Source organism: Ipomoea nil, unplaced genomic scaffold, assembly GCF_001879475.1.
Source record: "Ipomoea nil cultivar Tokyo-kokei standard unplaced genomic scaffold, Asagao_1.1 scaffold0937, whole genome shotgun sequence".
NCBI lineage: Eukaryota > Viridiplantae > Streptophyta > Magnoliopsida > Solanales > Convolvulaceae > Ipomoea > Ipomoea nil.
The window spans coordinates 2,230,501-2,245,307 of NW_017617365.1; the positions used below are offsets into that span (position 1 = coordinate 2,230,501).

The 14,807-nt window shown below is 37.5% G+C and overlaps 1 protein-coding gene across 1 annotated transcript; it reads right to left on the minus strand.

The window, feature by feature from the left end:
* Window positions 1–541: 541 nt before the first annotated feature.
* LOC109179649 (endochitinase EP3-like) lies at window positions 542–2,343 on the minus strand. The gene is made up of 2 exons (XM_019329142.1): window positions 1,905–2,343; window positions 542–1,105 (listed from the first exon to the last, which is right to left on the minus strand). Exons 1-2 carry the CDS (start codon window positions 2,308–2,310, stop codon window positions 693–695), a joined length of 819 nt encoding a protein of 272 aa, XP_019184687.1. The 5' UTR covers window positions 2,311–2,343; the 3' UTR covers window positions 542–692.
* Between the last annotated feature and the right edge of the window lie 12,464 nt (window positions 2,344–14,807).

The window sequence follows — 14,807 nt, forward strand, 5'->3', positions numbered from 1 at the left end:
GCCAACGACGCTTGAAGGATGAGAGATGCAGCGACATCACCGGAGAATCCAGCTCGCCTCCGCCATCTCTCAGCGCCGGCGACATCCTGCAGCAAGAGGAAGTTCCAGCAGCAGGGGAAGAGAGCCAAAAGGCCATCAACTGATGTTGGAGTCGCCATCGTCGAATTAAGAAGCCAAGTTCGTCGTAGTTCTGGTACGCGTTCTCGCCAAAAGCCGTCAACTGCCCAGTCCTCGTCATTGCATCAACTGGTACGCGAAGAAGGAAGCAAATAACTGTTCACTTTTATTTTAAATGTAAATGACTGTTTTGCCCCCAAGAAGAAAAAATTTAACAAGGTTTAAGTTTTTCTGGCAACATTTGGCCGTCGATTTGGCTGGAAGGACCAAATGTGTTAAAAATTGTATAGTTACGGAACTAAATTGATAGTTTTTAAAGTCAAGTACTCAAATTAACAAGACCTCAATAGTCACAGGACCAAAAGTGTAATTTTCTCTTTACAATATTATAATGATAACTTTATAGTATGAAAATTTTACAATATATGTAAATAATGAATCATTAAAGATTCATATAAATTACATAATTATGTGAATATATAAACAAACAATTGTATAACTAAGGACATTATTGTCTAGTCTAGACTAGATATTCAACAATCTAGCATTTATTACATTTTATTGTCCTATATATCTTAGCATCTGAGGTTATCCCCAGTATCAACACCAAGTTGCTGGCAGTACTCGGTGTAATACTCAACCCTCTTGCTAACCGTCTCCGAATTGGCACCATCGCACTCAAGCTGGCCGTTGATCGCGCGAATGGTGGCACCGAAACCCTGACCGGAGGTGATGAGAGAATGGCAATTGTTCATCCAATACCACAGGCCGGTCTTGAACGAAATAACTGGGTCAGTGGCGACAATGTCCGGGTTGTTTAGGCCGTCGAAACCAATGCTTTGGCCGGCCGGTCCATAGTTGAAGTTCCAGGATAGTTGGATGGGTCCACGACCGTAGTACATCTTCCCTGTTGCGCAAGGGTACTGTGTATTGGTTTCGTCGCAATAATCTCCGGAGGCGCCGTTGATCTCGTTTATGTAGCAAGTATCTGCATGGGTGTAGCACGGGTTCTAATTAGAAGATAATATATTCAAGATCATTTTGTTGAACATATTATATATAAATATAGATGAGCAATTCAACTATCAGCTTAAATTTTTAGTTGGGATGAAACACATGATAGGTTTCAATTTGATATCAAAGTTAATTGATGGGCGTGTTGAGCATATAATATATACGCCCTATTTAGTAACATAGTTAATTTTGGCTTGTTTGATCACAATTAGATGTTTGACTTGGTTAAACACCGAGTGTTTGATTAGTTAGTTTTTTGTAACAGCTTATTATTTCAAATTGCTAAACTTCAAAAAGATGTTCAGAGCAGCTTTTTCAATAAGCTTTTTGAGAAAATCATTTTACATGTAATCAGCTATCAGCTAACAAACTAATTTACCAAACATTTATCTACAATCAGCTAATGTTATAAAGTCGTCAAATCCACTAACCTAATCAGCTAATTAACAACTATTTACAAAACATCTCCATAAACATAAAGGTTCGATTCAACTATCAAATTAGACTTTTAGTTGAGATGAAACATATGTTTCAATTTGATATCAGAGTGAATCTAATACCAAAGGTGAGGTGATGTGTTGACAGTATATAATATATAAACATAAATGTGAAATTCAACTATTGATTTAGCTAGACTTTTAGTTGGGATAGTGCACATATTTTAATTCTTTTATTATCTTTGTAAATTAAAATATTCACTTTCAATAAACAAATAAATCGAAGTAACTTATATGCAGTTCATAGAAGTATTTAAAAAAAAAAAAAAAACTCACGTCCAGTTTCATGAGTAACGTGGGCGAAAAACGCAGCTATTTCTCGTTTAGAGTCATCGACAGACCCGACGGTTCCGAACTGCGGGTAGGACTTGACGGCTTCAAGAAACGAGGCACGCGTGTAGAACCCCTTCCCTTCGCAGCTGGAATCCGCCTGATCGGCGATGCCGTTGAAAAACGCATCGGAGACGATGTCGGACACGGAGCCACCGTTGCTAGCGGCGGTGTTGCACGGCCCTTGCTGGCAGCCTTGGCCGCAGTAGTCGTCACCGGTGCCGCAAAACCCCCACTTGCTGCAACACAGCCCCTCAGCACAGCCACAGTTTTGGGCCGAACTCAACCCTAGGGAGAATGCAATAAGGGCAAAGCATAGCAAAACTGAACAAAAATTCACCATTTTTAACATTCGAAAGTGTTTGTTTGTGATGATGAATGTGTGGGTTGCTGATACGAGTATTTATAGTGCCCAAAGTCAAACTGAGGTGATTAATGCATATTGGTAAATGTATGAATGCGTGAATGATGATTGTGAACTATACTAGAAAACGCGCAAAGTTTTTTTGTGTATTTGTCCACTCTGACTTTTATGCGTATGAAACTCTTAATTATGTTAATGGTGTAAAAATAGTGTGTTGTATTTGTTGACTTTGACTTTGAATCAATCTGTCTAAGACAGAACTTCCAGAAGTTAAGAATTTGTTACTCCGTTTCAATGCCTTTTACATTTGGGAACAGAAGAGAAGACGTTGTAATGTTGCATGATAGAACGGTTGTGTCATGTGTGATGATAGGTGAGATGTTAGTTAATAAAAAAATTATTTGTCAAGTACCTTATATTATATATAGTCTAATGGCATCAGTGTATGTAAAACAAATTATTTAAAAACATCTATTAAATTCATAAATTTCTACTAAATTATTATTGTACGTTACAAATAATTGTAAATTTTGATGATACAAATTAATACCGTAGACCACAGTAGTTCTGTTTTTAAACCAAACCCGAAAATCAATTTTCATTTATGTGGGAGATTGTTTGAAAAATAGTATTAAAATGGCATTGTAAGTGGTTATTTGTGGTACAAATATATGTGGGTCCACTTCTGATTTCGGCGGGGTCAAAGTGTATTCGTGTTCTCCGTAGTGAGACGAAGAGATTGATATATTGTACGCTCAAAACGGATAATGAGTTAATGAGCAATTGATTTTCAAAGTAGAGTCATTTGAATTAAAAAATGAAGGTCAAAAGGCTTAAAAGTAGCCTTTGTCCCACATTGGAAAAGTATGGGGATTTGCACCACTATATATACAAGAGCTTTTTAAATGTATGTATATTGAATTGTATAGCATTGAGATTCTTACTCGTGCGCAACGGGGTGCAAATCAAATCCCAAAATGAGTGACTTAGTAAGATTTTACACACTGAATTCCTTCTCAATTTTCTGTAATCTAAACTATGTTCTCGTTCGTCGGTTCTTTTGTTTGAGTGTAGCTTGTTTTATCTTGGGAAACGTAGGCTACAAGGTTCCTAGCACCTTTGGGAGGTAGCAAATAATGTTTTAAGGATTGAGTGGGTATCACATGACTCAAGCTAACCTTACGTCAGACTTATATACTTGTGTATCGAACTAGGTAAACAATACCTTGTGTCATTTACTTTCTGTTTGATTTACATTCTGCACTTAGTCGTATCGTTGTTGCAATAATTATTCGAACAAACAAGTTTAGGGTTTGTGATAAGACATTTTATCAAACAGATAAGTTAGATAGTTAACCAACAAAATAGAATATCACAAATACACAAAAATCAGAAGCTAGTTGAAAGAAGTATGCCTGGCACAAATAGTTATGTGATCATCTTGATTAACTTCTCGCAATGGTTGTCAAAAGACCAATGGCTAGTCTCTTAATACAAAAAGAATGCATCAACCTCGAAATGCGTTAATGCTAGAAAGTTTTCGAGGATGCAAAGGTATAAAAGCGTCGTTTGACACATTCCAGCTTATTTGACAATAATAGCTCTACCATGAAAAAATGGGTGATAATTAGAAAGAGAGTTTTTGTCCTTGAAAGCCCTCATTTACACAAATAGGGAGACTATCTTTACGTACCCTAAGGACTATAGGAGCGCAAATCATAACTTTGGCAGCATGATTTTGGGGATGGCGATAGTTCTTAGACGACTACCACTTACTTGAGTAACAATTGACATATTTGAATTTCAAATAGGCGTTCAACCTCCTTCATCGTCTATAAAAAGATGGCCCCATGCTTAAAACAAGATGTTGATCTTACGAATTCCTAAGATTACAAGAAAAAGAAGCTAAGCTTTCAAGTAATATTTAGTCTGATAAACAAAGAGAATCATTTGAATTCTAAAGTCCAACTTCAAACTAAACCATCTATTTCTTTGAAAAGGTGTTGGAAGATCATCTGAGCAAGGAGACTTGGTAGCTGATGTAACACCCCTAATTTTCAATCTATTTTAAAACATTTAAAGCCCATGAGATAAAGGTGAATCTATCATTAAAGAGCAGAACTAAACACAAGTATCGGGGTGCTATGCCACATCTAAGCTTGAGAGCCTAGATGCACAGGCTAAACTAAATAAACAACGCATAAACTGTAAACATTATCCAGATACAAACGTGGCTCACAGGCCGTCTAACTAAACTAGGACTATCTTGTACTAGGAACCATGATCTTGTCTAGCGCGCGCACTCTCGTACTACTGATTTGTACCTGAAAAACATATGGTGTAGCAACCGTTAGCGAATAATGCTAAGTAACCCACTCCCACGCGTTGAGTACAATATATAGATATAAGAAAACCATTTTGAGACTTGGGAATACATAGATATAGTCCTAAGCAACTCTAGCTTTAAAGCTAAGTCCAGACCATGACTCACAGTATATCATAGATACCGACATGTTAAGACCACATCAAGATACCAGCATGCAAACTAACACCATAAGACAAGACAACGATAAGGAACACATAGCAAACACTGACTACAAGTCAAGACAACAATAACAGACAATAATAAGATCACATAACAAGACACGCCCATGTTCCAACCTTATACCAAGTTCCAACCTTTATGCCTCTCCAACCTTATATCAGTTCCAACCTGTACCTCCAGACCACCCTGTACTCCACACCCTTATCCCTCCGGAGCACTGCATGCTCCCCTCCAACATAACATCCAATCGTTCCACCGATCTCTCAGCACTCGCAGTGCCATTACATAACATGATCTGTGCCTATAGCACAATGATCGAGCACCCGCAGTGCCATTACATAACATGATCCGTGCCTATAGCACAATAATCAAGTGGTCCGTGCCTATAGCACAATGTTCAAGAACTCGCAGTGCATCATACCTCCAACATATCTTTTCCCCAAATCTCATATCTTTTCATCACCATGGGCAACAATAATCGAGACTCAACAACAATCGAAACTCAACAACAATCTTATCAAGGGATAACCAGGGAAAGGGACACCACATACGAATAGACTCATAACGACACGGGATATCAACCAAAACATACAACCTATGGGGAATAACATAAACCATACTTTGGACCCACACAATATAAGTTTAGACCACATTCTTAGACACGACCCACAAATCACGTTACGACACTTAAGACATCATGTTAGACTCGCATACGCCAAACGAGACATAACGGGACACGGGAAAATGACTAACGAGGGAAAACAACACACAGCACCGCTCGTACCAGTGGACGGTACGGCGGGAGGACGACCTCCCGCCGGACTGCCCATGTTCCAGCGGGACTTCCGGCGGGTGGTCAACCACCCGCCGGCCACCCGCTGGAACAAGGGCCTCTTTCCGGTGGGTGGTCGAGTGGGGGTTCGTTTCCCCACCGACTACCCGCTGGAACATGCTTCTTGGCTAAATTTCTCATCCCGGGAATTCATCAATTATGCCCAAATTCAAGTCCAAACGCTTCCCAATCCACAACAACAGTAATAGGGACTTGAACATCAAGAATAAGCCAAGAACCAACACAATTAAATCCTAAAAACAAGCTCTAATCATGCCAAGACTCAAGAATAAACACATAGTTGTTCAACAACATCAAGAACCACAAGAACACAAGATCGTGCATATAAACACTTACGAATACCAAGAACATCAAGCAATCACAATATAAACCCCAAGACAAGCTCTATCAAGGCATAATTACAAGATCATACATACGATTATCAAAGGAGCCAATAAATAAACGATAGCAATGGAAATAGGTTTTGTAAGACATGGGTTACCTCTTAGCATTAATTTAATCTCTCACAACTCCTAGGATCTTTCTTCACGATTTCCTTCCAATTGATCTTTCCCTAAGCTTGGTGGTGGTGGATTCCTTGGCTAGGTTTTCTTGGGGAATTTCGAGTAGTAGGAGTATGGGTGGTGGGGTTTCTAAATGCTTTCTAATCCCCTATATATAGGCTTGGGAATCCTAATTAGAATCTAAATAGTAAAGGTCCACTTTCTTTATTTCTAACAGGCTTTAAGGCTTTAAATCAGGCGAGGGTCCATGATCCATCGTGGACCACATTAATTAATTAAGGGGTCCTGACTGAATTAAACCCTTTCTAATTATTGTTAATGGGATTAATTTAAATGATTAATCCGAATTTAAAGGGCGTAACATGGGGTGTTACACTCTTCCCCCCTAACAAGAATCTTCGTCCTCGAAGCTTAGACGCAAGGCGATCAAATAAGAGAAACAGAGAGAGAATTGTGTGGCAAGACTTAGGGTGTGATTAACAACCCAAGGGTCGCTTGTCATGTGGGATATACCATGCTAAACCAGCTAAGGTTCATTCCTGCGTTTAGTTAGCTTACTTTACTTAACGTCTAATCATGACATAGGCTTTTAAGCAATTTAGGAAATTTTGTCACACCTTAATATATATGATTGCACGAGATTGCATATTGAGTATATGATAGCATGAGATTGCTTATAGATTATATGATTGCATGAGATTGCATATTATGTATATGATAACATGAGATTGCTTATAGGTTATATGATTGCACGAGATTGCATGATGAGTATATGATAGCATGAGATTGATTTGAGATTATATGATAGCATAAGATCGTTTATTGAGTTATGTGTTAGCATGAGATTGCTTACTGAGATATATGATGTTATGAGATTATTGATAAGATAAATATGTGAAAGTATGAGTTTGTTGATAAGTCAAATATCTGTGAAAGCATGCTTATTTGAATAATTATGTTGCAATCATATAGAAACCATGATGAGCATGTTTATATGTTGTTTAAGTGTTTGAGAATACTTGATTTAAGTATGAGAAAGCTGTTTTCCAAAAGTATATACTGTAGTACTTTACAGGGTTGAGTGGCGTTATACTTAGCTTCGTGCTAACGAGTTTGTTTTATACTTGTTGTTTGTTAAGCCATTTCAGGTGGACCCAGTTCATGAGAGAGTACGAGTTAGACTAGATTAGCATAGATAGCTAGTTGTAGTTTAAACTCTTGATGTTATTACTTTTTGAGATTTGTAGTTGACTACCCTTGTTTGGGTGGTGCTGGACACCGGGGTCTTATCCCCTAGTTTGATCGATGCTAGTAAAACTATTTTATTTTAGCTTGTTTATCCTTAGCCTGATTTGTAGTTGACTACCCTTGTTTGGATGGTGCTGGACACCGGGGGCTTATCCCCTAGTTTGATCGATGCTAGCCTGTGCAATCACCGTAAAAGATGACTATGGCGGTGACACCTCTATTCATATACTCTCTCAACCTATTGAAACACAAAGAGCCAATAACGCCTCCACTGAGGCTCAAACTTACAACCTTCCAAATGAAAGTCCAACCCAGGTACCATTAGACCACATAGTCCTGATCTTTATTAAGTTGTTTAGTAAAGTTTATTCCACTGCTTTAGTTTATCTTTAAAGGTTTAGTCTGTTAATTAAGTTTAAGAAAAATGGGGTGTTACACCTGCAATGTTAGCTCAAAAAGCACGAAACAAAACAACTACAAACATAAAGAACGATGTAAAATAAAAGAAAAAACAATTATTACTTGGGTTGCCTCCCAAGAAACGCCACTTTTAATGTTTTAGGCTAGACAAAAATGTGGGTTACACGTCGGAACACACACGAAGGGGAACCAGACCATGTGTCCCGTTCACCTTAGATTTGAGAAATGCCCCTAAGTATCTGGTACTTCCGAACATGGTTAAGCTCAAATGGTGTACAATATAATGCCTTCAAAGGTCCTTCCCTTCTTCTCATTTTTGCACCTCAAATTTTCTATTCTCATCTTTTGCTATGGCCTCCCTTATTCCTTCCTCATAAACTCCATTCACACTCCCCTCATCACCACAACTCACAATTTTCTCAACATCCCCCCTTAGCAAATGACTCAACACAATTACAAAGAAAATCATCAAACATCATGCAAATTCTCACAAGAACACAATTTAGCACAAGAATTTGCAAACGACATAACACAAGTAGGGTTGGAAATGATACCACAAATAGTGTCATCATTAGGCCTTTAATCCTCCCACACCACCTCCATGTCTTCATCACTCTCCTATTCATTTTCCAACCCTCTTTGGTTTTCCAAATCGTAGATTGGGACTTCTTCAAGCACCGGGGCTTCATCTAGCATGTGATTATCCTCGACCCTCTTTGGTTCCGGGAGTGTATCAACACTTCTCAAAGCGTTATCTTGGGCTTCCATCTCCATGTTCTTGGTAAGCTCTTTCATCATTAGGTTAAGGGTTTCCTTTATCCTTGTTTGTGATTGGGTGATTTCTTCCTCCATTTTTCCTTTTATAGGGTCCTTGAGAGTGGGTGTAGGTAGGTATTGAGTATAGGATTGTGGGGAGTAGGCTTGGGTTGGCTAAGAGGTATAGGATTGAGAATGATAGGCTTCATGAGAATTTAGTAGGCATTTTGAAAATATGGTTCTTGTGGTGATTGAGTGTAATAATGATTTGGGGGTGGGGATTGTAGGAATAAGCATATGGTTGGGGTGTTTCTTTGGTAGGGATAATGGTAAGGTAAGGAATGGAAGGATTCAATAGATTCATCATGGAAATCATAACTTTGAGAGTCCATTTTTCAAAGATTAATCTAGCATTAAAGCACAAAGTACAAGAGAAAGATTTTGCAATTAAAAGTAGTTGCAAGTTAGCTCAAAGCAATTTCAATTTAATGTTCAAGAAGAGAAGAAATAAAGCACACAAAGTGCAAATGAAATAAAAACAAATTTGGAATCACAAGGCAATACAATGGAATGGTGAAATTAACAACAATATGAGTGCACAAGATGGAACAAATGAGCACAATGGATAACAAGTAAACTAAAATAGGCAACCTAGAACTCATATTGATACACTCCAAGATTCTCATAGTGAACACACTTCACTTAGCACCTATTGCTATCCCCAGCAATGGCGTCATTTTGATGTTATAGTTTTAGTGTGATGGATAGGAAAGAAAGTGTAAACGAAGATTTTGGAACTCCCGAGTGTCAAACTCAAGGATGACAAATGGGAGTAAGCAAAGTGCATGACAATCCGTTGTCACAATGTATCAACAAGGTAGTCTAGGTGCAAGAGACGAGTAAGTGAAGTTGTGTGTGGAAACAAGCATAGAAAACAAGGAAATAAAGGAAACGAGTAAGAAGGTAAAACAGGGATTTGGATGGAAAGGATTCGTGATCATGCATTCATTGGTCCAAAAGTGGATAAGAGATTGTGCAAGGCTTGACTAACCTAATGGGAGAACTAAGGCACAAACATTATGTTGCGTAGAACCTAAACTCTCAATTTCTAAGTCGGGTGAGGCATTTTATCAAACACTAGATGGGCGGTCTACCATCTCCTCCCCAAACCTAGCCCTCTCGGATCGTAGGTTGGGGATTGCAAGGGCAAGACTAAGGAAAATGCAATCTCTTGCCATTTTCCCACTCTCACACTCCTCTTTCATGGGGATCCTACAATGGATAGAGGATCTATATGCACACCTCTACAACATAGGCATTCAAGGACAAACCATACATCAATTCTCATCATTCAATCCACACAAAGCATGAATACACAATCATAAATCAATTCCAATCCAAATCCTTGAAATCTAGCAACTCATCATCATCAATAAATCACAAACACAAATTAGATATGAAATCCAAAGCATAGAAGAAATGTTACCCAAATCTTCAATCCAATGTCTTTAGCAATCCTTGAAGAAATGTAGAACAATGAGTCTTCTAGATAGGAAAATGGAAATCTAAGCTAAAACCCTAATCCAAGAATCTAAAATCTGATTTCTAAAGAGGGAAAATGATATCTTCTCAAGTCATCCCGCAACTAGGCCTTTAAATAGGATAAATATGAAATTTCCGCGAAAGTGACCATCCAACGCACTGTCCAACGCGCGATGGTTGGTGCGTTGAACTTTCTACCTTCAATCAACGCATGTCCCAACGTGCGTGGGAGTGTGTGCATTGGAATTTGCCCTTCTTGTCTTCTGCAAAGTTGTAGCCCTTGAAGTTTTTGAACTATAGCCTATTGAATCACCTCATTTGGACACTCCTAGCTCAAGATATGCTCCAATCACCAAACTGCCGCCGAAATGCCCTTTAATTGACAATGTTTTGCTCTTTTCCTACAAAGGCAATTGCAATTAGTCCTTGCTCCTAACTTCTATCAAAGTAAGCCATTCTAAACATGTATTAGGCTCAAAAGACTCCAATTATAGCACAATATGCCTTTTAAACACCACTTAAAATGTAGCATCTTTGGCACTTATCACATCTGCAAAGAAAAACTAAGAAATGGGGGGGGGGGGGGGGGGGGGGGGGGGGGGGGGGGGGGCTCTAGCTACCCTGCGCCCGTGTATAGATCCCCTAAGCTGAGCCAAAATGTTTAATTATACTATTCTACTCATTTTCCAGAAAATGAACCAAACAAACCAAGACAGTTTTTCAGAATGCAACCAAACACTAAAAATGAAAACATTTTATGGAAAATGACTCATTTTCCAAAAGTAAATTTTCAGGTTTCCAAACACTACCTTAACTAATTTGTATTCTTAACTTGATTTATTGAAAAATATTTCCTAACCTTTTAACAACAACAACAACAACATCATCATCATCAACAACAACAAGAATAATGCTCTTTTTTGTTTGGACATTATTATTATTATAACAATAAATTAGTGTACGCAAAAAAAGGAACTCATGATTTTTTTTTCATTTTATTCCTTTTGTAACTCTTTTCTTCTTTGTGATAAGAATTGAAATATATTAATATTTACTTATTAGTTTGATTTTTTTTTTCATTCGACCTTTAAAACAAATTGAAAGATATTAATTATTTTTGAATCATCATCTTGAAAGATTATGAATGTCATTAGTGTACACTGTACACAGAGCAATACTTGAGTTATAACTACCTACAACAATACTCATCTCTACTACTATTTTTATCACAAGTTGAAAGTACTCATTTTGATTATATTAAAAATAATCAATTTTATTTTATATGAATTAAATTTCATATTTAAAATTTATATTAAATTTTTACATATTTTAATTTTCATATTGAGCATTAATTTAATCATGCAATGGGCATATTATAACAAACTAGTATTTGTCCCGTGCCATGCACGATAAATATGTTATAAAAATATATATACCCTATATGAGGTTTATTCATATATAAAATTTTTGTTATTTAATAATTATTATGTGTGAATTCCTATGATAAAATTATGAACATAAATATATTTACAATTAAAATAATATTTAAGGTGGGTGATTATTACAAATCTTAAACTATATTAAAAATTTAGTACATAGTATTTAATATTACAAATTTTTAAGAACTTAGTAAATTACAATAGTAATAGAATTACAATTTTAGAATCACCACGGATCAAAATTTTTAGAACTTTGAGATTTCTAACTCTAGATGTAGAAACATTCAATTGACCTTTAAAGACCAAACAATCACAATCTTAGTTCGAACATTGATTTTTTCTTCCAAATACTATCGTGTGTAATCAATAAAAGATGAGAACTAATAATTCAAGAATATAATCTTAATGTTACTAAGCCTACTTCACTTCAATTAAGTTGGAGAGTGTTGTTGGATAGTATCCGATGAATCCACGAATAACGCATCGTTGTCTCCGTAGTCCTTGATATGCGCATCAACAATCTTAAATATTAGGCCGCTTAGCTATGCTATATATTAATTTCAAACTTATGGACTTTGGGGTTGCACATGTGGTGTGCATGCATGCTTCTTAAAGCCATATGGTCTTGTGAAAATTAAATGTTGTTAATACCAACATTTAATTATTAATATCAACATGGTCTTGTGAAAATTAAATGGTGTTAATACCAACATTTAACCATTAATATCAACATTTAATTTTCACAAGACCATATGACTTTATTATAATTAAGATAAATCATATAATAAAGTGTCAATAAGGGTATGTACAATTGATGAGAACGTGTATTCTGTTATTGATGATAATAGAAACTGCAAAGATAATAAATACAATAGAGACCTACACAAAGTACACAAGATAGAGAGTCCAAGCTAGAATATAATTACTAAAGATATATTTCTAACACTCCCCCTCAAGCTCAAGTGGGGTGACTAACAACATTGAGCTTGTCACGCAGCTGAGTAAACCGAGGTCCAACCAAGGGCTTAGTGAAGATATCAGCAATCTGGTCCTTTGTAGAAATAAAATTCACCTGAAGCTCCCCCTTAGACACCTTGTCACGTACAAAGTGATAATCTATTTCAACATGCTTAGTACGAGCATGAAAACCAGGATTAGCACAGAGATAAGTGGCTCCTAAATTATCACACCATAACTTAGGAGACACAGATAGAGGCAGACCCAACTCACGTAGTAAGGCAACAAGCCAAGTAACTTCAGCCGAGACATCCGCTAGTGCCTTATACTCTGCCTCAGTAGACGAACGAATTACAGTCCTTTGCTTGTGACAAGACTAGGAAATTAAATTAGAACCAAGATAAACTGCGTAGCCACTGTTAGACTTCTAGTCGTCAAGCGAGCCAACCCAATCAGAGTCATTAAAAGCATGCAAAACATTCGTAGAAAACTTGCGCAAAAGTAAACCATAATGCAAAATACTTTTGATATAACGCAAGACCCGTTTCAACATAACCTAATGAGCAACCGTAGGAGAGTGCATGTACTGACACAGCTTGTTAACAGCAAAAGAAAGATCCGAGCGAGTAACCGTTAGATACTACAAGGCACCAGCAAGGCTTCTGTACTGAGCAGGATCAGCATAAGGTTCAACCTTAGACTTAGCCACAGAGAGCGGTGTAACCAAAGCCTTGCAATAAACCATACCTGCTCTTTTCAAAATATCACCCATATAACAACGTTGAGACAATAACACACCATCAGCCACAGACACAATCTCAATACCAAGAAAAAAAAGTGGGATCACCATATCACGAACTTTAAAAACGGAAGACAATTGACTGAACAAACCAAAAACACACTTCGAATCACTGCCCATAATAAGGATGCCATCGGCATACACCAGAAAATACACAAAAACACCATTAATAGAGTAAATAAACAATGAAACGCCAGTCTTAGAAGGGCGAAAACCAACCGAAACGAGAAACTCATATAACTCAAGTACCAAGCACGAGGAGCCTGCTTCAGTCTGTACAATGATCGCTGCAAGAGACACACATAATCAGGATGCGCCTTATCCTCATACCCCAGAGGTTGATGCATATAAACAGTCTCAGCCAACCGACCATTGAGAAAAACATTATGTATGTCAAGTTGACGAATCACCCATGCCGCTGCGGAGAGACCAGGCGAGGCCGCCGACGCCGGAGGGTCTGAAGTGGACGCCGGAGATGCGACAGTGGCAGCCGGACAAGGGAACGACCCATCAACGAATCCCAGGACGTTTTGTGTGGTTAAAAACGGCACAAGCTAGGTACGCCAAAATAAATAGGTTCGGGATGTGAGTTTTATGGATATAAAATGGTGGACAGACGAGAGATAAGTGGTGGCAGAAACGGGAAAAGGAAGAACGACATCAGAAACAGTCCGCCCGGAAGAGACACCGGCAGTACTGTCAGTAGCGTCGGCCATAGGAAGAAACTTAAGCGACTGATACCATATGTGTGACAACCCAAAATTTAATTTTATAAATCCAATTTCAAGAAATTCCAAAATAGCCATTTTCATTCCATTAATTTTTATTTTTATTTTGCGATAAATTGGTGTTTGAATAAATTATTTTGAGTATATTATAAATCAATTCAACACCAAAATCTAACTTTTATTCCAAAATCCTAAATTTTCAGGTACTTCACGTACCAAGTTTTAAACTGAGAAACCAATATGAGTGAGACCGGGAGAATTCTGAACCAAGTGTTTGTTTGGAAATCATTTTTGGAAAAATACATTTTGAACCCCAAACTATTTAAAAACACCTTTCTAGTCTATGGTCCATGTTGCAAGGTGGACTAAAAGCCTTTCTCCTTTTGTATGATCTTTACTAGAAACAAGCTAAATTACCACTTTTCCCTCAACCAATCATTGATGATCTAGCTAGGGTTTTGGACCCTATATAAGTCTCACTATTCCATTGTTGATTCCCTGATCTCTTTCTTTGCCTCACCAATGTTTTTGTCTGCCAAGAAGAAAGAAAAACAACACTAAGTTTTATCTTCATTTTCCCCCTTCAATCTTAGCCTTCTATCTTCCTTCTAGCTTCATCCAATCTCTAAGGTTCTATTCTAAGCCTTGTATGGATTGTTTGGGGAGTTTAGGTAGTGAACTCCATGGACTCCCTC